General features: G+C 33.9%; 1 protein-coding gene and 1 long non-coding RNA gene across 2 annotated transcripts; one reads left to right on the forward strand and one right to left on the reverse strand.

Moving 5' to 3' along the window:
• The first annotated feature begins 11,998 nt into the window (after positions 1-11,998).
• Positions 11,999-27,261, forward strand: LOC131145124 (uncharacterized). The gene is made up of 3 exons (XR_009133995.1): positions 11,999-12,123; positions 24,914-26,344; positions 26,420-27,261. It is a non-coding gene; the product is annotated as an uncharacterized LOC131145124 (long non-coding RNA).
• Positions 22,015-26,875, reverse strand: LOC131145123 (high affinity nitrate transporter 2.5). Its single transcript, XM_058094214.1, has 2 exons — positions 25,131-26,875; positions 22,015-22,635 (listed from the first exon to the last, which is right to left on the reverse strand). The coding sequence occupies exons 1-2, from the start codon at positions 26,273-26,275 to the stop codon at positions 22,263-22,265; spliced, it is 1,518 nt and encodes a 505-aa protein (XP_057950197.1). The 5' UTR covers positions 26,276-26,875; the 3' UTR covers positions 22,015-22,262.
• Positions 27,262-27,580: the final 319 nt, after the last annotated feature.

Genomic DNA, 27,580 nt, shown 5'->3' on the forward strand with positions numbered 1-27,580 from the left:
AGTTTATTTATATTCACAACTTTCAAATTTAAAAGATATTTATTTGAAGTATAATGGAGGCCTTGAATATAGCTACCTAAATAATTAAAATTTAAACTTAATTAACTTTGAATTAATTTTAATTCTCATATTTCAAACCATTTGTTAAAAGTTAGACACATAACCTTTCATCAAAGTTTCAAAGTTCAAACAAGCACTAAAAACTCTATATTTGGGACGGTCTTGAATTTGGATTATATTGAATTTAAATAAAATGTAATATAATATTTTATTAAAATTTGTCTAAATCTACTCAAATCCAATTCTAAGGTCTAAAATCTATGATCTCAAATACAACATCAAAGTATATAATTTAAGATTAAATTTAGCGAACTACTTTCAAATTTCTCATTTCAACATGTCGTCTAATGCTCCATTTGGAATTCATAAAATACTAGGGAAAGGAAAATGAAAATATCAAAGAATCCACGTTTTTATGTTTGGTGTGTCAAGGAAAATAAGAGAGAAAATGAAAAATATACCAAATTTATGAACAAAATTTTAATTTTACACATTATTAATATTTAATTTTTTTTAATTTTTAGTCATATACAATAAACTTTCATTTTAATAGAATTTACTATAGAAGAAAAATATAATAGAAAATAAGTTTCCTTCTTATTTTCCATTCACTCCCTTTCATTTTCTCAGATAAAATCATTGATCCAAGCAGACCATAAAAAAAAAAAAAGCAAACACTTAAACAAATTCTTAAACAATGTGAAAATAGTTATTAAGTGAAAAATATACGTTTAAAAATTTTATTTATACTTTATTAGAAAATTTAGGACCTATGTGGTTGCAAAAATAAAATTTTTTTTTATTTTCAAAGATTTGTAAAAATTGCTATTTATTTTTTCTATTTTTCAAGATTTGTACAAAAAATATAGAAAATAAAATGTTCATTTAGTTACCAAAAATATATTTTAATTAAATAATCTCAAACAATTCAACTTATTTTCAATTTTAAAAAAAATCTTTATATATCTATACTATAAATTAAAATTAAACCTTGATGGGACACATGCGGCCTCTAAGTTTTTTCACCTGATTTTGCTTTATTTTTTTTTTCTTTTGATTTTTTCTTTTCCTTTTCCTTTTCCTTCTTTCTCTTTTCTCTCTCTTAATTTTTAAATATTGAAAGTCAACCCAACACTAACACGCGGCACTAATTAACTTCTTTTTTGGGTTCTGTCTTTTACCGTAGAGGGGACCCCACTTTTTAAAAAATTATTTTTTTTCTAAACCTAGCATCGACACATGGCGCTAGATTTTTTTTTTTTCCTCACTTGTGTCATTGTAGTAGAGGGGACCCAAATAGGTCCCACTATTTTTTAAAAAACCTTTTTCTCGTAGATGCAAGGCCCACATGGGTCCCATAATTTTTTTAATCTTCTTATTTCTTCTCCTTACATTTCTCCATATAGGCCGCACTAATTTTTTAATAGTTTTTAAATTTAGTTTTTAAACTTTTCTCTCTTCTTTGATCCACCCCACTAAATTCTTCTCTTTATATTGATTTCATTAATTTTTTTAAAAAAGTATTTTCAAAAATGTTTTTACTTTTTATAAACAAAATTTAAAAATTTTAACATTAATGAATTTCACAGTATATATATATATATATATATATATTAAAAAATAATTCAAACTCAATAACTTTCCATCACTTTCTTTTTCAATACTTTTACATTATAAAATTTATTCAAATTATTAGTTTCTACTTTTTTTATTTCTTTATATTTACATCTACTAAAAGAATAAAATTAATTTTAATTATTCCATGTTTCAACATAATGTTTAGATTCCATGCTAAAATGATATATTGTTGTGATTTAATATTTTCCAAGTTCTCTGTTGACCGAGAAAGTTAGGTTGATATGTTTCTATTATGATTTAATTGACAATTAATCTCACTAAAAATATACAAAAAATAATACTTAAAGATTTTTTTGTTATATATGTTTTAAAGGTACTATTTAACGAAATTATTTATTCTAAATATTCTTTTCCTATACAATTTTACTAATAGTAAGATTATATTTATATTTAAGCTCCCAGCTATAATTATATATTGTTGCAATTTTGTGTTATTAACATTATTCTTAATATTTAGATTTATTTTTTAAACTTATTTCATATGTATTTTTTTCTTTTATATCATCTCGCCGCAAAAATTTATGTATTGCTAACGTTGGTCTTAATATTTAGATTTATCTTTTAACTTATTTCATATATATATATATATATTCTTTTATATTATCTCGTTACGAAACACCGACAGTTTTTTAGCATATATGATTTTTGGATCTCAATGATCAATTTAGCGATGACATGTAGCATGAAGTTCTTTTTTTTTTGCTTGTCTTTTAAAATTGAGGAGGCTCATGTAGGCCCCACTTTTTTTAAAAATAATTATTTTTGGCAAGCACAGGGCCATGCGGGCAAATATATATATGTTTTAACATCCTTATTTCGTTTCTCATTATTTCTCTTTGAGCAAGCGCCCAAACCCACTTAACTTTTAAATAGTTATTTCATTTATTTATTTTTTAATTTTCCCCCTTTTCTTTGATCACATGGGCCCCACCAAATCCCACTCTATATTAATTTCATTATTTTTTTTTAAATTACTTTTAAAAATAATTTTTTTCTTGGACAAAATTTAAAAATTTCAACATTAATAAATTTCACTAAATAATTTATTAAAACATAATCTAAACTCAACAACTTTCCATCACTTCCCTTTTCAATACTTTTATATTATAAAATTGTTTGAAATTATTAGATTCTACATTCTTTATTATTTATATTTATATCTATTAAAAGTATACAATATTTAATTTATTGTTCAAAATATAAGAGTATATATGCTTTCTGTTTACATATATTATAAACGCCAAATTAGCGTAAATGATTGGAAATATTTTTAGAATATTCAAAATAATATGTACAGTGCAATATAATTTTTCTCTATTAATTTTATAAAATTAATTTTAATTAATATTATTCATATATATATATATGTCGTATTATATTTCTGTTTACGTATATTATATACATTAAAATTAGAAAGAGTGATTGTTTTCTTTCTTTAAGTTCTACAAAAAAGTTATAATATTAAAAAATTACAATTATATATAAATATATATATATATATATATATATATATATAAATGCATAAACACATGTAATTTAATAAGTATTTAACTTTCCATATATTATAAAATAAAATATTTAAAATTTACTCAAATTTTACTTTTTAAATCCTCATTCAATATTATTAAGATTTACATCTGTATTTTATTTTTCTCAATTAATTTTACATTTAAACTGAATTTATATGTATATATATGTTCATAATATTTTTAAAGTGTTACATATTACATACAATTTTTATAAATATTATATGATTCATATGAATTTATCAATATTTATCAATTATGTTGAACAAATAATATAAAATATATGTTAAATTATGATATTTTTGTCAAAATTAATTATTAAAATACATATATATGACAATTAATCTCATTAAAAATACACAAAAAAGTTATATCTAAATATTATTTATATTATGTGTTTTAAAGATAATGTTTAATAATTAATAAGAAAATGGTATTCTTAAGCTTTTATCATAGTACAAGGAAAGTTTAAACGATTGACAAGCAAAAGGACATAAGCATCATAAATAGTATGATGAAATTGAAAGCAGTTCTTCTCAGATTTCAAGGATGACTAACGAGTTCTTGTGAACCTGCTATTACTTTGGAATCAGACACGAATATCCGACCCAAAAACCTTGGAGCAATCTTGAGAATATGAGTAATTTTAAAGCAGCAGTTTTTCTGATGCACAAGATCGGTCAAGGCCGCAAGTGCAGAGCATACTTATTTGAATGAAAGTAAAATGATTGAATAAATATCACAAATTTTATTAATTTTTGTTAAGAAGGACTTACAGAAAGGAGAGGGATGGGAGAAGAGAGAAGTTGAGTGGAGCTCGAAGACTCAGGCTTTCTCTAAGAGAAATTAAACCCTCAACTTGGTGCGAGGAACAACCTAGACTGAACCCCTTATTTATAGAAAGACAGGCTCGGACTTCACACAATTTGGAATCCGGGGAAATGAGTGCGGGTGCTCATTGGGCCCCATCGACCACTCAAAAATCACGCGGAAACCTTACAGACTGTCGAGCCGACACAAGACGACGAAAATTTTAAATAAAGGTGATAGCACATGGACGGCTGCATTTGTGTGGGAGACCCACCACCTTTAAATAAAATATCGTAAAATAATTACAACGCTGGCCGAAAGGTGGACAGGTGTAAAAACACTCCTCACTCATAATTTACAATAGTAAAATGGCAGACTGTTCTGCCACGCATGCCAAGATGATAACTGATTTGATAAGCATCTCAAGAAGGGTGACAGGATGGCCTGTCCTTCAAAAATCTTGATAATTATTTGGAACAGTCTTCATCTGGATCGTTCATGAACTTGTACCAAGATTCAATGTCGGATCCAAGCAAATTGAAGTTTGGAGCCTGAGGTGAGTCGGGTTCGGATCCGGACTCGTCAGATGCAAGCTGGGCTATAATCTTGAGTAACTTTGCTTTTGCTGAAGACTTTGACTTTCTTGAAGAAAGTGATACTGTTGACATAGTATCGTCTTCTTCATCAATGATAATCTTCTTTTTCTGACTTTGAGTAACTGGTTCTGGGCTTGAAGATTTTGAAAGCCAGGCGCGAACCTTTCCTTCTGGCATAATAAATTTGTCCCACCAACGAATTTTAAAAATTCTTCGTAAAGTTCTTGAATGCCCGAATGAACTATCTTCTGGAGAGACAATAACATAGTCCCAGCAAAAGATCCAAGTGATCATGAATAATGAGCAGAAGAACATGAGGCTGGCAGCTTCTTCACAGCGACCCTTTGAATAGTCAAGAGGAAGCTTAAAATTTTTTCTGAATAAATCAAAATCATTTTTAATTTCTTTTGGGAAAATACCAGCTTCGGCACCAAAATAAGAGAACCAGGTTAAAAACCATTTTGGGAAGGTTTTGATAATTTTTTGGTCAAAATGCACAAACCAAGAGTGAGTAAAATTTCTAATATAAAAAACATAGTACCAGGCATTTTGATAATCTCGATAGTCATAAGTTTGAGGAATAAAGACTCCTTTAAATTCTTTTGACGCTCGAGGATATTGTCCCCAAACTCCTGGAGTAATGACCTTCAAAATTTTGATTTTTGAAAAATTTATTTTTTGAGGTTCTTGAAGATCATAAGTATGATCAATGATAACAGAGTTGGTTTCAATAAGGATTAATTCATAAAATCTTCTGTCTTTGATAATATCAGGAGTGTCAAAATGACATCATCTGAAGAAACATTTTTTGATAACTTCAAAAGGTTGAATGGCATCCCACTCAGGTTCAACCGGAAATAAATCTTCATAAATATTTTTGGTAAAATATCCTTTTGGAGGACCTTTTGATGAAGTGGATGATCGGGAAGTAGCTTTTCCCTCAATAACATCTTTGAAGCTTGGGTTTGAAGGTTTTGGGAGACTCTCCAGTGGGGAGAATCTATTTGTTAAAGCAATGTCTGAGGCTTTTGAAGAAGAGGTTTTTGAATAAAAGTCACTAGCAACTTGCCTTCTTGCCATAATTACCCTGTAAAAATTCTCTTGTTAAAAAATCTGGAATTGAATTTGAAGTTCCTTTAATAAAATCAATTTTAAAGTCAAAGACTGAGAGGATAGCTTGCCATCTTGCAAAAATTTGTTTTGAAACAAGATTTTTAACATCTTTTTCAATAATATTTTTTGCACTAGCACAATCAATTCGTAGTAAAAATTCTTTATTGATAAGATCATCTTGAAACTTTTGAATGCATAAAACAATTGAAAGCATTTCCTTTTTAATTGTGGAGTAATTGACTTGAGGACCTGACCAGGCTCCTGAATGGAATCTAACTAAAGTTTCTTTTGAATTAATTCTTTGCTTAAGTATACCTCCAAATCCTTCGTTAGAGGCGTCTGTTTCAATGATCATAAATGCTTCTGGGTTTGGTAGACTAAGACATGGTAAGTTTTTGACAAGGGTTTTGACTTTTATAATAATTTGAGTACATTCTTCATTCCAACTTGGGGGGTTTTTCTTAAGTCTCTTAAATAAAGGTTTAATTAGAATTCTAAGATTTGGAATAAAGTCTGAGACGTAATTGAGACATCCTAAAAATCTTTGTAATTGATTCTTATTAGTAATTTCATTTGGAAATCTTTCAGCAAATTCCAATGATCTTTGAATAGGAGTAATTTTATTTTGGTAAATTTGATGTCCAAGAAACCTAATATTGGTTTGGAATAATTTAATCTTTGGTTTAGAGACAACTAAACCATTTTTCTTAACAATATTATAAAATATATTAAGATGTTTGAAGTGTTGACTAATTGACTCTGAGTATACAAGGACGTCGTCAATGTATACAATAGTAAAATTTGTATATTTGTTAAAAATTTCATTCATAATATTTTGGAATTCTGAAGGAGCATTTTTAAGACCGAATGGCATTACATTCCATTCGTAGTGTCCGAATGGTACTGTGAATGCAGTCTTATACTTGTCTTCTTCAACAATTTGTATTTGCCAAAATCCCGATTTCATGTCAAACTTTGAATAAATAACAGCAGTATTAAGTCTGTTGAGTAAATCTCTTTTATTAGGTATAGGATACCTAATCCATTGTAAGGCTTTGTTTAAGGGCTTGTAATTGATGACAAGTCTTGGAGCACCTCTTTCTATTTCAGCTTGATTCTGAACATAGAAGGCTGCGCAACTCCAGGGAGATTTACTTTTTCTAATAAGTTTTTTGTTAAGTAATTCTTGTATTTCTTTCTTACAATACTCAAGTAATTCTTTATTCATTTGAATTGGTCTAGCTTTTGTAGGTATTTTTTCGTCATTAAAATCTTTTGTATAAGGTAATTTGACAGAATGATTTTTTCTGTTCCAAAAGGCATTTGGTAAATCTGAACAAACTTCTTTTTCAAGTTTTTCTTGTAATAAACTTATTTGCCTTTTGACTTCTGGAGTTTGGATTTGTTCTTCAATCTTTTTATGATAAATTTCTCTGGATAATGATTTAATATGTTTTTGTTTATTTTGAATAAGATTAATTTTACTTGTTCCTAAGTCTTTGAGAGTATTGATTTCTTTTTCATGCATTTTATCAATAAATTCAAACGTAATTTCTTGATTACAGATGGAAGTAAAAATTCCTTTTTCATTAACCGTAAAAGGATAGATCATTGTAAAAAAGGGTGTTCCAAGAATAATTTCTTGTTGCATGTTTTTGACAAGTACAAAAGTGGTTTTGAGACAAATGTTATCTTTACAAATATGAGCATTAGAAATTTTGTATTGTATTTTGAGTGTGGAGTTTGTTGCGCTGAATAACTGTACTTTTGTTTTTTCAAAATAACAAGTAGGAATAAGGCCTTCTTGAATGCAGTTAAGGTCTGCACCTGTATCGAGAAGGGCACAACCTTTAAGAATAAAGTCCTTGTTAATTACAATTTTAACATCAGAATACCATTTGTGAATGTTAACCTTTGATAAATAATTAAGAAATCCTTGGTTAATTTGAAAATCATCTTCATCTTCTGAAGAGATCTTTTCTTTTCCCTTATTGTTAATTTTTTCAAGTTTTGAATTTAAAATAAACATTTCTTGTTTAAATTCTTCACCTTGTTCCTTTAACATTTTAATTTCTTCTTTAGTTTGATTTACCTCTCTTTGTAAATCTTGTATGGTTAAATTTTCTTTTGGTAATTCTTTAGTTTTAAATTTGTTAATTATTTCTTCAAGATTATAACCTTCACTAATTTTGGGAAGTTTATCTTTTTCTAAATTTCTTTTTAATTTTTGTAAGTATTTATTCTTAATTTCTGGTTCTTGAATATGTTCGATCATTTCTAGAATAATTTCATTTGTTTTTGAAATAACATTAACAGATTTTGAGCATTTGTTACATGAACAAAAGCCTAAATCTTCTTGACAAGATTCTTCTGAAGAAGTGCTAGATGATAATTCTGAACTTGAATTTATTTCATTAATAAATTCTTTTTCAGATGAGCTTGAATAAGTGGTTTCTGAAATCTTCTAAATCACTATTGATAATTAGATTCAGCATTTTTCTTTTTAATTTCTTTCCTATGTTAAGTTCTTTTATTTCTTGCTTAACTCTGCAGTCTCTTGCATAATGTCCCTTTTTACCACATTTGAAGCATGTTTTTTGATTCTTAAAATTTTGAGTTTTATCCTTCTTTTGAACTTTTGCAGTTTCTTCAGTTCTTTTCTTTCTCTTTTTATAGTATTTTCTGTCGTAATTTTTGTAATATTTTTTGGAAGGTTTATAATTTTTATAATTCTTTTTTAAATGTTTTCTTGAAGGTGCTTGAATCTTTTCGTACCCATACTGAGCACAAAAGTCTCCTAATTCACCTTTGTTTCTTTTAAATTCAGATTTCATCTGAGATTGTATCTTAAGTTCATTACATAACTTAAGACCTTCATGATTAATAGTGCAAACAATTTGGCCATAAGTGATTGATTCATAATTTGTACCTAATGTTTCTTTAACACGATCCCTAACTCTTTGAGCAAAAAGCTTTGGTAATCCACTTATGAATTTTTCTTTCCAAAAACCAGATCTCCCATCTGGTCTCCCCATTACTTTAGCAATAAATGTATCTTTGTACCATTGAAAGTCTGATAATTTTGGACAAGTAAGGTTAAGAAGAATAACACTATTCTTCTCATGTTGACTACTTTGTTCTCCTATGAATTGTCTAAAGATTGACCAAATTAAAGCTGCAACGGCATCACTTTCTTGTGTAGCGATTCCGTTTTCTTCTTTAACTTTCTTTGATTCATAAATTTGTCTTTTTTCAAAAGGAGTAAGATAGTGATCCCACCATTCTTTAAGTGTTCCAGTGAATCCATGAGTAAGAAGAGAAACAATCTGTTCCTCTGAAGCTTTATGTGAATGTAGTTTGTAGGCAGTTGCTGCCATGGCCATTTGATGTAAAAAGGAATGAAGTTGATGTTCAGTAAGACCATCAATTCTCCATTCATGAATTTCATTTCCTTGAAAATTTCTTTGAGGAAGTAAGTCATTTGATTCTTCTAATAAAAGACTTGGTGGTGTAGGTTTTTTGTAATAAGTTCTTTGACTTTGACTTTTCCAATCTTTGATTTTGTTTAAGTCAAAGGTTTCTTCCGTAAAATTTGATTCTAAAGCATTAATGGCATCTTCTTTGGTTATTGTATTAATTTTTAGGTTTGAAGTTTGGTAACTAATTCGTCAATTCTTTTAATAAGCAATTCGTTTTGTTTGTCAAAGTTGAAATTCTTAAGATTATGATCAAGTATGTTAAATTCAATTGGTTCTTCTATTTTTTCTTTTGATTTACTTGATTCTCCTTTTTCGTAAGTGCTGCAAGTTTTTATCTCAGTAAGGTTCTCTAACTGTTCTTCAATTCTTGTTGATTGAGAAGCTATTGACCTAAGCATTTGATTTGTATAATTATTTTGACTAATTATTTGATCCATTTCTCCTTTACCTTTTGATTCTTTGTAAGGTGAGGCTAAGATTTCATTTCCTTTATAATTGAATTTGATTGAGTTTTCTGGTGGATGAATAGCTTTGACAAAGTAATTATCAGTAGTTTTCCAATTTTTCATTGGATTTTGAATAACATTAACTGTCTGTCTTTCTTTGACAAATTTGAAGAAAGGGATTTCTTCTTTTATTTGTTTCATCCTTTTAAACCATTCTTCCCTAATTTGTTCTCTTTCTTTTTTATTATATTTTTTAAGGAATAATTTTCTATTTTTTGCATTAAGTTCATGATTATAATCTTTCTCAATTTTTTCCATATTCGGAATAAATTCTTCTTTATTAATAACCATAACATTTTTTCTTTCTTCGTAAAGATTTTCTCTTTGCTCTTCTGTTAAGATTTGTGATTCTGTAGGAGAATTTGACTCAGGAATTTCTTGATAATAACCTTGAGGTATTTCTGGTCCAAAGTCAACACCTTTGAGTTTAAAGTTTGTTTGACTTGGTTCTTCGTAAGTATAAAGACTTGAAATACTTTTTCTTCCTAAATCAATTGGTTGTCTAGAAGTTTGTCCTAGACTCTGACTTCTTGTGAGTAAGGGTTGAAAGTTAATTTTTACATTACCTTCATTGTCTTGAATAATTTTTGTGACAACTGTTTTTTGTATTTCAGGGGTAATTTGGTAATCAGTTTCGTTTAAATTTGTAAATTTCCACTCTCCCCCAGCCTGAATCTCATTCCATAGAAGTTTCTTGGGATGAGAGGCAAAGGATTTTCTATTATAATTGGCTTGTAACATAAGAGTTTCTCCTTTTTCACTTGTTTGAAGTGAATTTGGTAATATTGTTGAAGTTGTTGCTTTGTAATAAATTTGATAAATAAGTTCAAGATTTGAACTTCTTGAATCCATATTATATCCTTTAGTTTGAATGTCTAATGTTAATAATTTGTATAATGATTCATCATTAAGATTTGCCCTAATATTTGGATAACATTCAAAATAAATTGGACCTTCTACAATATTTGATTCTAACATCCCTAAAAGGGAGTCATTGAATTCATGATGCCTAGCATCACGAAGGACTACACAAACTGGTTTGTTAAGCCCTGCTCTGGTTAATGGAAATAGTCCTACTTGGACCATTCCAATATGAAGTCTATCATATTTTGACCTAAGAGATTCTAAATCTTCAAGACTGAAAAGTCTCTTTTGTTGTCTTGCTTCACAAGTTGTTAATGAAATGGATTTGTTAATTATTTTAACAAAATATTCTTCTTCTTTCTCAAGAGATCCTTTATGTTTGATAATTTGACTTTCATGTTTAGTCATTTTCCAAATTTTATTTGAATCTTGACTTGGTAAGCTTTTACCATTCCAATTTGATAAACGTCTTTCTATTTTGCCAATTGATATTTGTAGTTCTTTTTTATCAGTTCTTTTGCTTGTTTCTATTCGTTCATTCTTATCTTCTTTTAAGAATTTTCCTTTGTTCATGATACTTTGAACTAGTTTATCCATCTTCTTTTCTAGGTTTTCAAAGCTTGAATGTTTTAAATTTTCCTAATCGGGAACGGCACCGGGACCACCCAAAACGCACTCCTGGCAACAACGGGCTGACCAACGGATTTTCACTGCCTTACCAACGCTTAGCGAAAATCAAAACATACAAGTTAAGAAAACTTTTGAAAAGATCAATGAATAAAACTTGGCTCTACAAAAAAGTTATAATATTAAAAAATTACAATTATATATGAATATATATATATATATATATAAATGCATAAACACATGTAATTTAATAAGTATTTAACTTTCCATATATTATAAAATAAAATATTTAAAATTTACTCAAATTTTACTTTTTAAATCCTCATTCAATATTATTAAGATTTACATCTGTATTTTATTTTTCTCAATTAATTTTACATTTAAACTGAATTTATATGTATATATATGTTCATAATATTTTTAAAGTGTTACATATTACATACAATTTTTATAAATATTATATGATTCATATGAATTTATCAATATTTATCAATTATGTTGAACAAATAATATAAAATATATGTTAAATTATGATATTTTTGTCAAAATTAATTATTAAAATACATATATATGACAATTAATCTCATTAAAAATACACAAAAAAGTTATATCTAAATATTATTTATATTATGTGTTTTAAAGATAATGTTTAATAATTAATAAGAAAAATAGAGTAAAGAAATAGGAAAAATAACATGAAGATGAGAATGAGGCCGGCGAGGCCCAGTAAGTTACTTCCCGCACCAGCCAAACTGACTGATGGGCCTGTTGCATCTGTTGTTTTGCTTGTTTTTGTTTTCGTTTTATTAATTCCACCTCTCACTCCTCTGTTCCTCGTCCTCTCGTCTTCCGATTGATTGTGTCGGAAAAGCCCTGCCACTGCCAGCATGCTTTCACTCGCCAAGTACTTCTCTGGGTTTTTGTTTCTTTAATTCTTAAGCTGCTTCTGTGCTTCAACTATGTTTTAGTTCTATTTATTGGGTTTCTGTACCTAGAAATTCATCTCACTGTTTTTTTAGGAATTTGTAATATATTTCATACTTTGGAACTGTTCTGTTTCCTTCTTGTTATCTAAGTGATTGGTGTGTCATGGTTCCCTCCCCTTTAATTTTTTCCACTTATGGTTTCCCTCATTTTGAATTATAGAAAACTGAATATGTGCTTGTGTGTAGTGCTTTTGATTGCATCTGGTTCGAGTTTGCTGCGGAAAAGATTTTGGGGTTAATGCTTAGAGACGGGTATTCTTGAATTTAGGGATGAGGCAGTGTTGCATATAAGTAAAGTAATGTGATTTAGAGAGAGCTCAGAGAGGAGAACCCAATAATCTTAGGAGTCTTAAGTGTTTGGATGTACAATGCTCTTGGGGAGTACAAGTGCTAGGTGATGCATTGGGAGAGAATGTTTAGGTTACAGGGAGGGATTTTAAATGAAAGGGATGGCAAAAGTTTCCAAAGGAGTGGATAAAATGTGTGAGCAGTGAGATTGTCTTCCAATGGGAGAAGTCCATGTAATGGTCACCGATGGGAGAGGTGTGCTTCTCCATCTGATTGGTGCGATAACATATGATTTCTTAATTTGGGAAAGAAAGAAAGGACAGTGCATTCGTGGATACCATGTGGCCAGTGGAGCTTGTGAAACAAAGGTTAAGGAGCCCAGTCTTCCCTTCACTGACCCCAAATCGAGCCCACCAAGTCAAATCTCTTTATGTCATCCCAAAATCCAAGATTAAATAGGAACCCTTCTACATCTCCATGATTATTCCTGTGTGCGATAGGGCCAGTTACCCACTGCGGCACACAATCCTTGGTTTCCTTGAACAAGGAATTTATAAAATGGGGATAACTAATAAGTCTAGCCTGCTACTAGAAAGATGGCTCAGTGAATTTATTATCAGTAATGCACATGCATACCCCTACAATAATTATCAGATTGGGATTTGTTGATGTGCAGCGATTTTAATCTTCCGATCAATAAAATAAATAGCACAAAGAACATTCACAGAAAAAAATGTTGACGAGAGATTTTACGTGATTCGGCAAGATTGCCTACGTCCACGAAGCGTGCACTTGGAGAAAAATCCACTATAAAACGATGACAGCATAAGATCTAATCATACTCTCCCCGATCCCAGATCTCCTGTACACCCCTTCACCTGTCAAACCAGTGAAGAAAAAATCTTCTTAGAGAGAAAGCCCCCTCTAGCTCTCCTCACACAAAATGACAAGCAATACACATTTTTTCCCATGGCTTACAAACATATATATGACACCACACAACCGTTGGATTTAGAGATGATCCAACGGCTATGATAAAAGCCACAATAAATAAATAAATAAAAACATATTTTTTAACAATCCCCACCTTGGCTTTTAATCACAGCCAAGTACAACATTCCATCCCCACGCTTTGGGATGCTCTGTCAACAATCAACAAGAGACTACATTAACTAAGTCCAGACAGCGGTTGAACTTAGCTAATGTAACAGACTTTGTGAGCATATCTACAACATTTCCATCTGTGTGGATCTTCAATAACTGGAACTTACCACTTTCAACCCAACCTCTAACTGCATGGTACTGCACGTCAATATGCTTCATGCGAGAGTGGTAGACCTGATTCTTTGCCAAGTGGATCGCACTCTAACTATCACAGAATACGTGTAACCTATCCTGCATAACACCAAGTTCCTGAATCAATCCAGTTAACCATAAAGCCTCCTTACCTGCCTCTGCCAAAGCTATGTGTTCAGCTTCTGTAGTAGATAAAGCTGTAATAGGTTGCAACATAGCCTTCCAACTAATGGAACCACTGGCTATGGTAAAAATGAAGTCAGAAGTAGACCTCCTCTTATCCAAATCACCTGCATAATTGGAGTCCACATAATCCTGAGCATTACAATCATCATTACTTTCAAACAAGATACCATAATCATAAGTGTCACGCAAATATCTGAAAATCCATTTCACCGCATTCCAATGCATTCTACCTGGATTAGCTATATATTTGCTTACCAAACTAGCTGCATATGACAAGTCTGGTTCACTACATACCATAGTATATACATCAGACTCCCTACTGCACTAGCATAAGGCACACTAGCCATATCCAACTTATCCTCATTAGTGGAAAGACATAGTTTAGCAGACAACTGAAAATGAGCAGTTAGAGGTGTACTTACTGGTTTAGCCTTATCCATATTAAACCTTTCCAACACCTTCTCAATATACTTACCCTGTGACAACCATAGCTTCTTCTGTTGTTTGTCCCTCCTAATTTCCATGCCAAGGATCTTTTTAGCTGCACCAAGATCCTTCATCTCAAACTCATCCTGTAACCTGACTTTCAACACATTCAACTCATCAATACTGTTAGAGGCAATCAACATGTCATCCACATATAGCATAAGGATCATATATACACCACTGTTAAGCAATCTGAAGTAAACACAACTGTCATAACTGCTTCTAACATACCCAATTCTCAACATATAAGAATCAAACCTTTTATACCATTGCCTAGGGGATTGCTTTAAATCATAAAGAGACCTATTCAACTTACATACCAGGTGCTCTTGACCTTGTTCCACAAACCCCTCCGGTTGCTCCATAAAGATATCTTCCTGCAACTCACCATGAAGGAAAAATCTCTTTACATCCATCTGTTCTAGATTTAAATTATGCATGACAACCAATGCTAACAAGGATCTAATAGAAGCATGCTTAACAACAGGAGAAAAGATTTCATTATAATCTATACCTTTTTCTTGTTTGTATCATTTTGCTACTAACCTGACCTTATATTTTATCCCTTCTGATTCTGAAGTAGGTTCTTTCTTTCTGAAAACCCACTTACAAGTTACAACCAATCAGCTTCCTGTCCTTAGGCTTCTAAATCAACCCCTAAGTGTTATTCTTTTGAAGAGACTCCATCACCTCAACCATGGCTCAAAGCCAACTATTTCGTTCAGAACTCTGAACTGCTTCCTGAAAATCAGAAGGATCTCCACTACTAATAATCAGAGCAAATGCAACTAAGTCCTCAAACCCATACCTGACTAGAGGCTTAAAATTCCTCCTTTCTCTGTCGGTGGTTAGCCTTGTAGGCTCATGTCTATCACCTGTCTGAGAAATTTCCTGAGGAATTGTAGCCTGTCTCATTGTATCCAGTGCAATAGAATCAACAACAATAGTCTAAGTATTACCCATACCTGAATTTTGAATACTATCCAGCTCCACCTGAATAGGTGCTCCCACTGAATCAGACTCCACCTTCTTAGCAACATTCTCCTTCAACATGGCTTCCTTATCGAAGACCACATCCTTGCTAATGACCACCTTCCATGCCATAGGGTCCCACAACTGGTATTCCTTCACTCCTTGGAAACCAAGAAATACGCATGGTTTGGACTTGGAGTCCAACTTTGATCTTTCCTGTTCCTGTACAAGCACATACGATGGACAACCAAATATTCTACACACAGAGTAATCTATTGGCTTACCTGTCCATACCTTCTCAGGAATCTTTGTGTCAGTAACTGCAGAAGGAGACTTGTTTACCAGGTAGCATACTATACTCACTGCTTTTGCACAGAATGACTTAGGCAGATTAGCCTGAATCCTTATACATCTTGCCCTCTCTAGTAATGTTATATTCATCCTTTCAGCTATCCCATTCTGCTATGGCCCATGTGGAACTGTATAGTGCCTAGTGATCCCCTCTTCCTTACAGAAGTCAATTAAGTGGCTGTTTTTGTACTCCAGTCCGTTGTCAGATCTCAGAAATTTCACCTGTTTCCCTGTTTGTTTCTCTACCTGAGTTTTCCATTCCCTAAACTTATTGAATACCTCACTCTCGTGCTTCAGAAAATACACCCAGACTTTCTTGGAAAAGTCATCAATAAATGAGACAAAATAAATAGCACCACTGTGAGACTGTACCTGTACTGGACCCCATACATCTGAATGAATGTACTCCAGCACCTCCTTGCTCATATGCTTTCTTGTCCTGAAACTCACCTTGCGCTGTTTACCAAACAAAAAGTATTTACAGAACTTAAGCTTACAACAAGAATAACCTCCCAGTAAGTTCCGCCTGTGCAGCTCCTGCAAACCACGCTCACTCATGTGACCCAGTCTCATATGCCATAGAGTAGTATTATCTGTATTTGTATCCAAAGAGGTACTAGCTGTAGCTCCACTTGTCACTGTGCTACTCACTAGAGTGTACAAATTGTTCCTTAGATGACCCTTCATTACTACTAGTGAACCTCTAGCCACTTTCAGCACACAATCCCTAACTGAAAAAGAGAAACCATTACTGTCCAAAGAGCCCAAGGAAATCAGATTCTTTTTCAGATCTGGAACATGCCTCACATCTTTGATGGTTCTAACCACATCATCAAACATCCTGATTTTGAACATTCCAATACCAAGAATACCATGGGAAGCATCATTACTCATCAACACCGTCCCTCTAGAGATTGGTTCATAGGAGTCAAACCAGTCCCTATATGGACATATATGATATGAGCACGCCGAATCCAAAGTCCAGGTATCGGCTAAGTAACTGGAACCTGTAGTAACAACCAAAAGATCCCTATCAAAAACTAATGAATTGCTCTCCACTACAGTAGCCTGCTCAGTCTTCTTCCTGTTATTTTCCTTTAAATCTCTTTTCCTCCTTAGACAGTCCTTCTTCATATGCCCTTCTTTCCCACAATAAAAACAACCACTCCTCCAGTTCCCATTCTTACCACTGGACTTGGATCGAGATTTTCCTCGATTCCAATTACCCCTGTTAGAACTCCTGCCCCGCTATTGGCTAGACTCACCCTTAGCCACCAACCCTTCTCCATGTCCTGGATAATCTGGTTTGTGAAAATTCTCACTCTCCAGAATTGCAGTAGTCACCTCATCAACTGTAAGAGTCTCCTTGCCTAACACTAGTGTGATTTTCAAAGTATCAAGTGAACTGGGAAGCGAATACAACAAAATCAGTGCTTTATCTTCCTCCTTAATTTTTACCTCAATACTCAGCAACTGCGTGATTATCTTATTGAAATAATTGAGGTGGTCTCTGACTTCTGTGCCCTCAGTCATCCTCAACTGATACAACTATTTCTTCAAATACAGTCTATAACTAAGGACTTGGACATATAAATATTCTCCAATTTTTTCCAAAGTTCAGCTGGTGATGTTTCATTCAACACTATATTTAATTTCTGGAGCTAAACTTAAGCGAATGGTACTTACCACTTTCATTTCCAGCTCCTCCCACTGATCATCTGACATGGTCTTTGGTTTCTTGTCTTTCTCATACAGTGCCTTAATTAGTCCCTGTTGGACCAACACATCCTTCACAGTGCTCTGCCACAAACAAAAATTATTTTTTTCCATCAACGGCTCCACCTCGAACTTGGTTGTCGAAGTACTCGCCATTAAATTTTTTTTTTCTCTTTTTTTTTTTTTTTCTCTCCTCCGACGTTAACACCTGTCAGGATGTTGTCAATGTGACGTCAGCACTCCGCGGGGAGGATCCGCGTCTCGACCCAGTTGTTGGGTCTGACCCGTTCCGCTCGACCCAAATCCCTGATCCACTGCACGTGTGACCCGCACGTGTTCTACCTGATCCGAATGCTGACCCGTGCCTTGACCCGGCGGGTTCTGCTTGGATCCGACTTGCAACCCAACCTCTTAACCCACGTGTCAACCCGTTGCGTTCTGTACCCGACCCGATTCTGAATCTGGGTTTGTCATCCAATTCTGATACTATTCATCATATTCTTCATTTGCGAAATTTTTTTTTCTTTCGAATTATTATTATTTTCACACCTTCAATTCAAAAATGATTCTCCTTCAATTGAAAAAATTTTGGAATAATTTTCCGGCACCTGATCTGAATCCGCGTACCTCAATTCGATTTTTCAATTGAAAAATTTTGAAATAATTTTCCGGCACCTGATCTGAATCTGCGTACCTCAATCCAATATGAACGAACCACTCTAATCTTGAGCACTCCCGCAGAAAAACTATAGATCCAAAAAATTTCTTTCGATCTGATCTGATCTATTAGATCTGCACCCAATCGAAACCGTGCTCTGATACCATTTGTTGACGCGCAACGATTTTAATCTTCCGATCAACAAAATAAATAGCACAAAGAACATTCATAGGAAAAATGTAGACGAGAGATTTTACATGGTTCGGCAAGATTGCCTACGTCTACGGAGCGTGCACCTGGAGAAAAATCCACTATGAAACGATGGTAGTACAAGATCTGATCAGACTCTCCCCAATCCCAGATCCACTATACACCCCTTCACCTATCAAATCAGTGAAGAAAAAATTTTCCGAGAGAGAAAGCCCCCTTTAGCTCTCCTTGCACAAAATGACAAGCAATACACACTTTTTCCCATGACTTACAAACATATATATGACACTACACAACCGTTGGATTTAGGGACGATCCAACGGCTATGATAAAAAGCCACAATAGATAAATAAATAAATAAATAAATAAAACATATTTTTTTTAACAGGATTGTCAAGAAGCGACTAATTATTATTTGATAGCAAGCAAAAACAAGATCAGTTTATAATTAAATTAAAATTTCTTTCCTTGTTTTGCTTTTTGCCAAAAGTATTATTTTTTCTTGACTTGGCTTCCCGGCCTATACACAAAATTGCAACATTTGATGGTCAGATGGTTTAATTACTCATTTTTTTTGGGCTCCAACTTCCAACTCTTTCATATGGTTTTGAGTGATGCTGTCAAAAGGACTCATAAGGAGCTTAGGTGTGCCTAGGTGAGGCTATGTTGATTGGGCGCCACCTAGGCTCTTGCGAGTGCCTGGGTTAAGAAAAAAAGTTTGTTCAAGTCTTTGTTTATTTATTTTTCTGAAAAAATGAATTTATTATTTATTGATTTTTTACACTTTATTTTCTGCTTTAAGGCTCTAACAATGATATGGGTGCATAACATGAAGTACAATAGATGAATTTTCATGGCAAAGAGTAGGTGGCCAATGGAAGTAAGCAGACTAATGATTGTTGTGATTTTTGTTCCAATTTCAAAGGAGTTTTGATCTTATGAACTTTTGAGCATCACAAGATTTTTTGCTTATTGCATCTTTGATTTTTATTTTCTTATTGAACTTTGAAGACTCTGAAGATTTATCGATTATATTTTCAATGAGCCTTTATTTTATCATACATGAAGCATATATTTTGAAGGATAGTCTTTACTCGATGACGATTTTTATTGATTTCTATATTAGTTAACTTTTGAGTAAATATTTATTTATAGTGCTTCCTTTTATTTGGGTAAGTGCCTAGCTTTGCACCTAGTGCCTTAGGTGATTGGAGACCTTGGCGCCCTAAGGACATTGTGTTGGGCTTTTGTGGAGCCTAGTTGTGTTTTAATTTGGATGACGACCCGACCTCTATTTAATTAGAGATTTTTATCCTAAGGCTTAGTCCATGAGCACTATGGCTTGGGCCGTGTATTGCACTCGTGGGGGTCCCGGGAAATTTTTTGGAGCCAATTCGGAACGGAACCCTAGGCGCAACATATAAAAAGGATTGCTTTCGGGTGATTAGGGTTGGCGTGGTTGTACCTGCGAGAGAGAGTGAGAGGGAGAGCATTGTATCGTTGCACTCTCTATGTTTTTCTTCCTGATAATATTGAAATCCCTGCAACTCCGTGGACGTAGGCAAAATTGCCAAACCACGTAAATATTGTCTTGTGTGTATGATTGATTTTTCTTTGGCATTATTTTTTTTTTCTTCTATTTTGTTTCTCACAGGTTTCGGGAATTTGTTCTTTATTCCCAACACATTGGGCTTTTGATTACCCTGGTTTAGAGGTACTTCGAATTTGGCTTGTCAAATCAGAGCACTAACCATTCATAGTACAATGTTGTATATGGAAAGGAATAAATTTATCAATTTCCCCTTTCTGCAATATCCAACTACACTGGGCTAAAAGCACATTTCTTGTGCCATAAGCCAAGTTACATAGTTACATTTTGAAATGCAGGGGAACTACCTGGCAGCTGTATTGGCTGATAAAAGCAGCTGGTATAATAAGAATTTCCTCGCATTGGAATTTAATTGTGAAACAATGCCACAAAGTAACTACTGCAGCCTATGCGATTATCATCTCTCTCTTAACAGTGTTCTGTGTCTGTTTATCAACTTCCAGAACAAAATATATCGTCCCTATAAACGGTTGTGAGCATGTGATTTGCTTCTAACAGATGCAATGAAGCTGTCTGTCTTTGTATATATGTTGCTTAAAGTATGGGAGTTATGTGTTTGTGCAACTAGACATAGCTAGACCCCTTCTTCAACATACACACACACACATGTCCAAAAAAAAAAGAAAAGAAAGAAAAGAAAAAAAAGAGTTTTGGCTCCTTGTTCTGCTTTTGCAGCAGCTGAGTAATTGAGTATTGAACAATCTGTGTTTCTCATCATTCATAGTTACATTTTTTTCAAAATAAAAAAAGCTCTCAAATTTGAAATTGCTTCCAACTATGAGGTTTACATTGCTCCTGAAGCTTTACTTTTTGTATTGAAAGAAACTTGGCTACCCGGTCATGTGGAAGACTACTAAGGTCTTACATTGTTTTTAATTCCTTGAAATTTGCAACTGAATGATATTTTGTTTTGGAACTTTGGCTGTGCATTAGGAGTTCTGAGCTGCTATGATTTTGTATGATTAGGAGAACACAATGCCGTTGATAATTTTTTTTATTTTGGTGTATCATCTTGGTTATTGTTTATAGGTTCATTGTTTTAGCCTAATATCGCTGACAGTTAGACTAATATCACTGACAGTATTATCTGACTATTAAGGGTGCAATTGGGTGTCTTTTGAATTTGAGTAGCTTCGCTGTATTTCATACAGTATTTGAAGTTAAAAAATCAACAATTATGAATGTGACAGCTAGACAAATGGAAGCCCTCATGACAATGTTGACATAGCATAAATTTTATGTTTTCACTGTCGTAATGTCATTTATATGGCTAATCTTACCATTATATTCAATGGCCCCTGTCACCATGTTGATTTTTATGCTCAAAGGATACTTGATTTCGAATGGAACTTTGATGGGGTCTTTCTTTCTATTGATGAAATTTGAGAAACAATGGTTTATCTCCGCTTTAGCTAGGCTGATGCTTATCTCCTTTTCATAAAGGTCAATTATTGCTTTATTGGAATTTTTATATCTTTTTATAGAATTAATCTTAAGATTTATCCTACAGTGTTAAATTTGATTGAAAGATCTCCACAAAGTTTGTGATACTGCTGTTGTTTCAAAGCTTCATCTTTATTGCTGCTGACCTATTGTTGTAATTTGGATGGTTGTTGTCAATAATAAATCATCCAAACAGTAGCTTAGATACTTGTTCCTCTTGATGAGAAAATGTTTAAGAGATCTAAGGAAAATCTATAATTTTTCTGTCATGCAATCTTTGGTATGCTGGAAGCCTGGAATGGAATGGATTAGGAGTGGAATGGAATAAAAAATTGCACGACAAACATGTATAAATAGAATTAGCAAATCCGTTCCATTCTTATGTACCAAACATTGTGTTAGGGGGGTTCATTTGTTACAAGACTGGTTGTTTGATATCTTCGATGGAATTTTATGGTTTCATCCTTTGCTTGTATTTGTTATAGTTTGTATAAACAAGGACAAAGCTAAGATTTCATCTTGGACAAATCTAAAATTTTGACTTACTAATGGTGAAAAGTCGCATGGAACACTCAAGAGACAAGTGGGAAATAACTTAACAAATTACTTCTAGTTCATTCTCATTTATGTGAGCTGAGAGCCATGAAGCGAAAAACAAAGATTCAAAACAACAATTTTCATATACCTCTTCTTTTTTTCCAAAATCTCTGCAACTTTTACCTTGCTTATACTATAAACTTTACTAAAATGACAACCATAAGTTCTTCTTAAACATGAGCAGTGCAGACAGCTGTGGGGGACTACTTAATGGTTTAACCCACAAGAGAAGCAACAGGCAAACATCAGACAGTCGGTGGACTCTCGCTGACTGATGTGCCTGTAGAGTTCATTCTTCTACCTCTTTCACTCCTGCTGTTTGCAGCAAATTTTAAACTTGCCTCGTGCAAACCTTTCTCCTTTTCACCTGAATTCCATTCCGAAAGGTAATAATCCTCTTCTGTGGCATTTTCTTTAGATGATGGATGACAAAACATCCCTCCCCATTGTGGGAAGTGTAGTAAACATATTGGAAGGGTGCAGCATATTATCATGATGCCCATGAGAGTTATTCCTCTTTCTTTGGAGTATCTGGATCCCTTGAAGAAAATTAGCTGAGTCAGAACAGCACCTATATTTCCACCACCTCCTGTCATACCAGATATTATCCCCAGTGACCTGAAGACCATGGATTGAAAGAACATGAAATCTTGTAGGGTGACTAGGTGAGCATCTCAAAGGGACAATGTAGCCACATAAAATAGACAGTATAAAATACTTCATCAGCACTTTAATAGTATAACAAAACCAGATGATATGACTTAAATATTCTAGCAATAAACATGATGAGCTTACAACTATGGAAGTTAATTTGGATGTTGTTTGGCTCCTTGTGGAAGCTGTCAACTGCCTATTCTTGCCTATTTACCTCGAATTAATTCCAATCATCAAGTGATGGATGATTTCTTAACTACCCATGGCTAAAGCACATGAAATGTTTGATATTATTATTTGAGAGACTAGATCGGTTCGTTCACCGATCATCTGTTTCATTAAGATTTCACCAATGTTTGTTTAAATGTCCTGATGGTACACTATCATTTCAAGTCTGAACATAACTTGCACTGTTTAGTCTTGCTCCTGACCAGTTGGTGACCCATCAACAGTGTTAATCTTTGTATGTATACAAAGAAAATAAAAGGAAAGCAAGGAGTTTACTTAAGAGCTGTACAATTTATATGCCTCCCTATTTCTGTTCTCTATTTATGCATATTGCATATGATTTTATACCATTACCGGGGGGAAATGATGTTTGGATGTATACTAGAAAATTAGATGAATATAAACTTCTATGTTATCTCTTGACATTAGATTGCCCTTCACTGTGAAACTTTTATACCTGTAAATTATGACATTCCTTGATTTTTGAGAGTACATGTGAGCATTTTCTAGGTGATCTCACCATTGAAAAACGCGGAATTGATTCAAGGTTTAACAATCTATTGTGATTTAGTCAAGCTGTGTTGGAGGAACAATATGTCTTTGTTACACGTACTGAAATTTGCATATGTTAAGAGTCCAACCTTTCAGAAATATATTACTAACACTTTATACAAACTTACAAAGCAAGAGTTTAATTTTGGTTCAATAAGGTAAAGCTGATGCTTTCTAGCCATTGAACTTCCAAACTAGTAGTTTATGTTCTGTGAAAAAAAATGATCATTGTAGCAATAACTCGAATAAAAACTAGAACATAGGTAGATGACATATACATCTGTACTCGCCATATTCTGTCTATCCATGCTAATTTGTCTACTGGTCTAATAATACTAGGCATGCGAATAAATCAAGCTGTTCATGAACAGCTTGGAACTCTGCTCAATGAGAGCTCATCCATGTTCCAATACACTAAAAAAACGAGTTTAAAAATAACTTTGTATGCTTATATGGTAAACCAGCCAAACTTGAAAATGATACAGCTTGGTTCAGCTGAGCTCATGAGAAGGGATGTGAACATGTTTGTGACAAGCTCATTTAGTGTTTGGTCCTATGCTTATTTAGAGCTTGTTTGTAGAGATATAATATTTAATTTAGCTTATGATGCAACTGTATTTTAATACAATTGACTAGATTCACTGAAATAGTATGCAATATATTAAATTATTTTAGAAAAGTTCAAAAACAATTAAGAGAAAATTTTCTAATATGCTTAAAATAATTTTGTTAGGTTTCGCCTTCCATGTTTTATAAGATGATAACATATATTCTTTAAAATTATTTGTATATGATAATTTCATGTACTAAAGAAATTGTTTATATATGCTTGATTTCAGTAAATTTCTCAAATTAGGTTATTTGTTTTGTAAATTGTACTAAGCTTCCATTCTGTGGTGTGCTCAAGCTCAGCCTAACTCAATTAGTACCTTAATAGACAAGCTTAAACAAAGATATTCAAGCTCAGCTTAGGATCAAGGACGCCTAATATTTAACCAAAGAGCTTGAACACAGTGAAGTTCAGTCTCGGCTTGTTTTCAGCCCAAAACTACTGAATTTATATAGATATCAAAGGGCTAGATGGTCACAGGTGTCCAAGTGATGTAGAACAAGAAGCAAGACCTTGGGAAGGTTCATGTTGGAGACTACTTAAGAAAAATTGGATTGATAATTGTTAGGTTTAATTAGTAGTTTACCATGTATTTAGTATTAATTAGAATAGTATTTTGTGTATTTGGGGGTTGTTTGTAATATTTATGTAAGGTAGGGGTATGTAATGTAATGTAGTTTTAGCTGTTTATGTGTAATTTCATGTAAAGAGGCTTTGTTATAAATAGTGTGTGAAAGTCATGTTGTAGGCAGTTATTGATGAATTTGAACTGGAATTGGACATGAGTTCCCCACTGGTATCTCCTCTCTCCTCCCTTGCCCTTCCTCTCTTCTAATTTCTCTATGGCTGCAGAACCTTGATGCTGCCCCTGCATCACCAAGGAAACAACCTCTCTTCATGAAAAGCAGTGGTAAGGTTGCGTACACTGTGACTGTACTCCTGGCTTCCCCTACCTTTGCAAAGCAGGGAGCCGTGTAGCCTGCTGACTTCCTATCAAAAGGTTGGATGATTTGTGTGTAGGGGAAATTGAAAATGAGAACATAATGCAAGCAGATTGTAGAAACCTCACCGTCTAGAAACAAAGGGAACCACCCCAAATGTAAGACCGCAGGCAGCTTGGACGAAGAAAGAAAAAGCAATCATCACCGCGATGGATGCACCAAGAGATCCGAGCTGCCCCAGAATGACACAGAACACACCGCCCAGGGTCTGCACCACCCACAAACTCCACAACCTACCTCTCATCCCAAACCTCTTTCCTACTGCATCTGAGATTATTCCTCCTGCAGGCCGAGAAACCAGATTTGCCAATCCAAAACTCGCAGCAATAATTCCTGCAGTGTGGAGTTTCAGATTGAACTTGTCATAAAAATACTCTGCAATTATGTTGTCAATTGTCAGCTCTATCCCGAAACAGTACCCGTAAGTCAATGCCAAAATCCACCCTCTGTAATTCGTGACTCCGTGAAAGAAAACCTGTGAAAATTTATCTTTTGGTTTGTCCCTAGATTTTTGCAGCCTCTTGAAGTTCCCATCTGGCATGTCCTGGCCAAAGATCAACACAGCAAATGCTGATAAGGTTTGAAACAGGGCAGGAACGAAGAATGCTATTCGCCATGCTGTGAATTTGGTTGCACTGATGTCACAGATGAGGGAAAACACAAGGGGCATTAAAAGCTGCGTTGCTCCGCCCCCAAGGTTGCCCCAGCCTGCTGCGATGCCATTGGCAGCTCCAACTACTGGAGCAGAAAACATGGAGCTCATCCAGAATTGAGTTGATACAAAAGTTGCCAGGGAAAAACCTGTGAAAAACCGTACAAGAAGGAAGGAACGAGCAGATGAAGCAACGGCGGTGAAGCAGACTGCGGGTGCAGTGAGGAGGATGAGAGAGGCGGAGGCAAGACGGGGTCCAAACAGATCACATGCAGTCCCCATGGCAATTCGGGCAAAGACTGCACCGGAGACCGATGCAATTCCTGCATTGCTAATGTCAGTGGCTGTGAGGTTGAGGTTGTCGCGTATCACCGGCAGAAGGGGTGGGGCTGCAAAGGTTGACACAAAACATGCAAAGAACGATATCCAGGACAGATGGAATGCCCGCATGTGGGGTGCTGCAGCCGAGAGTAGTCGCAACTCAGTTGCCTTGTGTTCAGAGTCAACTGGCTGTGCAAATTTCTTATGCTCATTTTCTGTGGCAGAATTGGCTCTTTCCATATTTGTACTGCTGGACTGGGGTGTATGGAGCAACAAATTGTGTTTCTGACTATGGGAGATACCGAGATGGTAAGCTCTAGCTACAAACTCTTTTTGAGTGTGTGGGCACGCGCTCAACCAACTAATGCTTCCTCTATTTTGCAGGAAAGGGGATGGAAGTTAGCTAGATAGCTGGTGTCCTTACATAGCAAAGTCCTTTTTGTTTTCAAATGTTACAACCTCTGAATTAAGATTTCTCGTGCCTTTCTACTGTTGATTGGTCTCGGATCTTTTCTGATGACTTGAGAGAGCAGGACAGCCGAAGATAGCTTACCAAATATAGAAACTGGCTATCCAGTGCCCCTCGCTTTTGACGGCTGGCAGATTCTGAGACTCCAAAATGTTTTGCCGTGAAATTCCGTATGGAAGGGGGTTGGGGGAGGGCGGGCATAGGAAGCTGAGGGAATCTCAGAACTCTGCAATTCACATTCTGATTCTTTTGACTCTGGATTCAGGAGTGAAAATGTGAAAGGGTGTGGATGAAAAAATGGAAGGAAGGGTTGGGAAGTGGGTGCTTTGTGAAGTTTGATTTTTAATGGCCAACTGTATGAGTGCTTTTCTGAAGTTCTCATTTTCAATGGTTGGTGGGATGAACTGGGTTTGCGCCAGAAGGAGGGGCGTGTGGCGGCGCATTGACCTTTGAATCTGGAGCCATCTGACGGAATCCTGTGAATCTGCATTTATTGACTTTGTATTAAATTCTCTTTCAACCTTAGAAAGTTAGAATAAAATGACAAATATGTCTCAATTTTATTTGACTGGTTAGGTAGATAAATTTGGATTTTTGAATCTGCAGTTCTGCATAGATTAATGCCATGCTACAGATGCTTTGATGGTCTGAAAGTTGTAGATTTGTACTGTCACATTACAATTCTTTGTAATGTTTAATGATAAGTGTCATGTCTTGTTACATAATTAGATAATTAATACAATGTGGGTTGTGGGCATAGATGGCTCAAGTACAGATGGAAATTGTTTGCTTTGTAAAATATTGACACGTGGGCTCAATGACCTAATCTTTTTGTCATCTATTGCTCTCATCACAGTTCTTTCTACTTCGGATTCTAAAAGTGCGAGGGCGAAAGTTGGAGCAAATTAAAACGAATAGTTTAAGGGCTTTTAACTGAAGTTGGTCATATTTTGGAGTCTCAGTAGGACATTCTTATTGCCCCCATAGAATTAAGGTTTAGGTTTTTCAATTATTCAAACACTTTTTTCAATTAAATAATCCCTTAATATTCACACACACACACACAAACGCACACT

The sequence above is a fragment of the Malania oleifera genome, chromosome 12, assembly GCF_029873635.1.
Source record: "Malania oleifera isolate guangnan ecotype guangnan chromosome 12, ASM2987363v1, whole genome shotgun sequence".
Taxonomy (NCBI): domain Eukaryota; kingdom Viridiplantae; phylum Streptophyta; class Magnoliopsida; order Santalales; family Ximeniaceae; genus Malania; species Malania oleifera.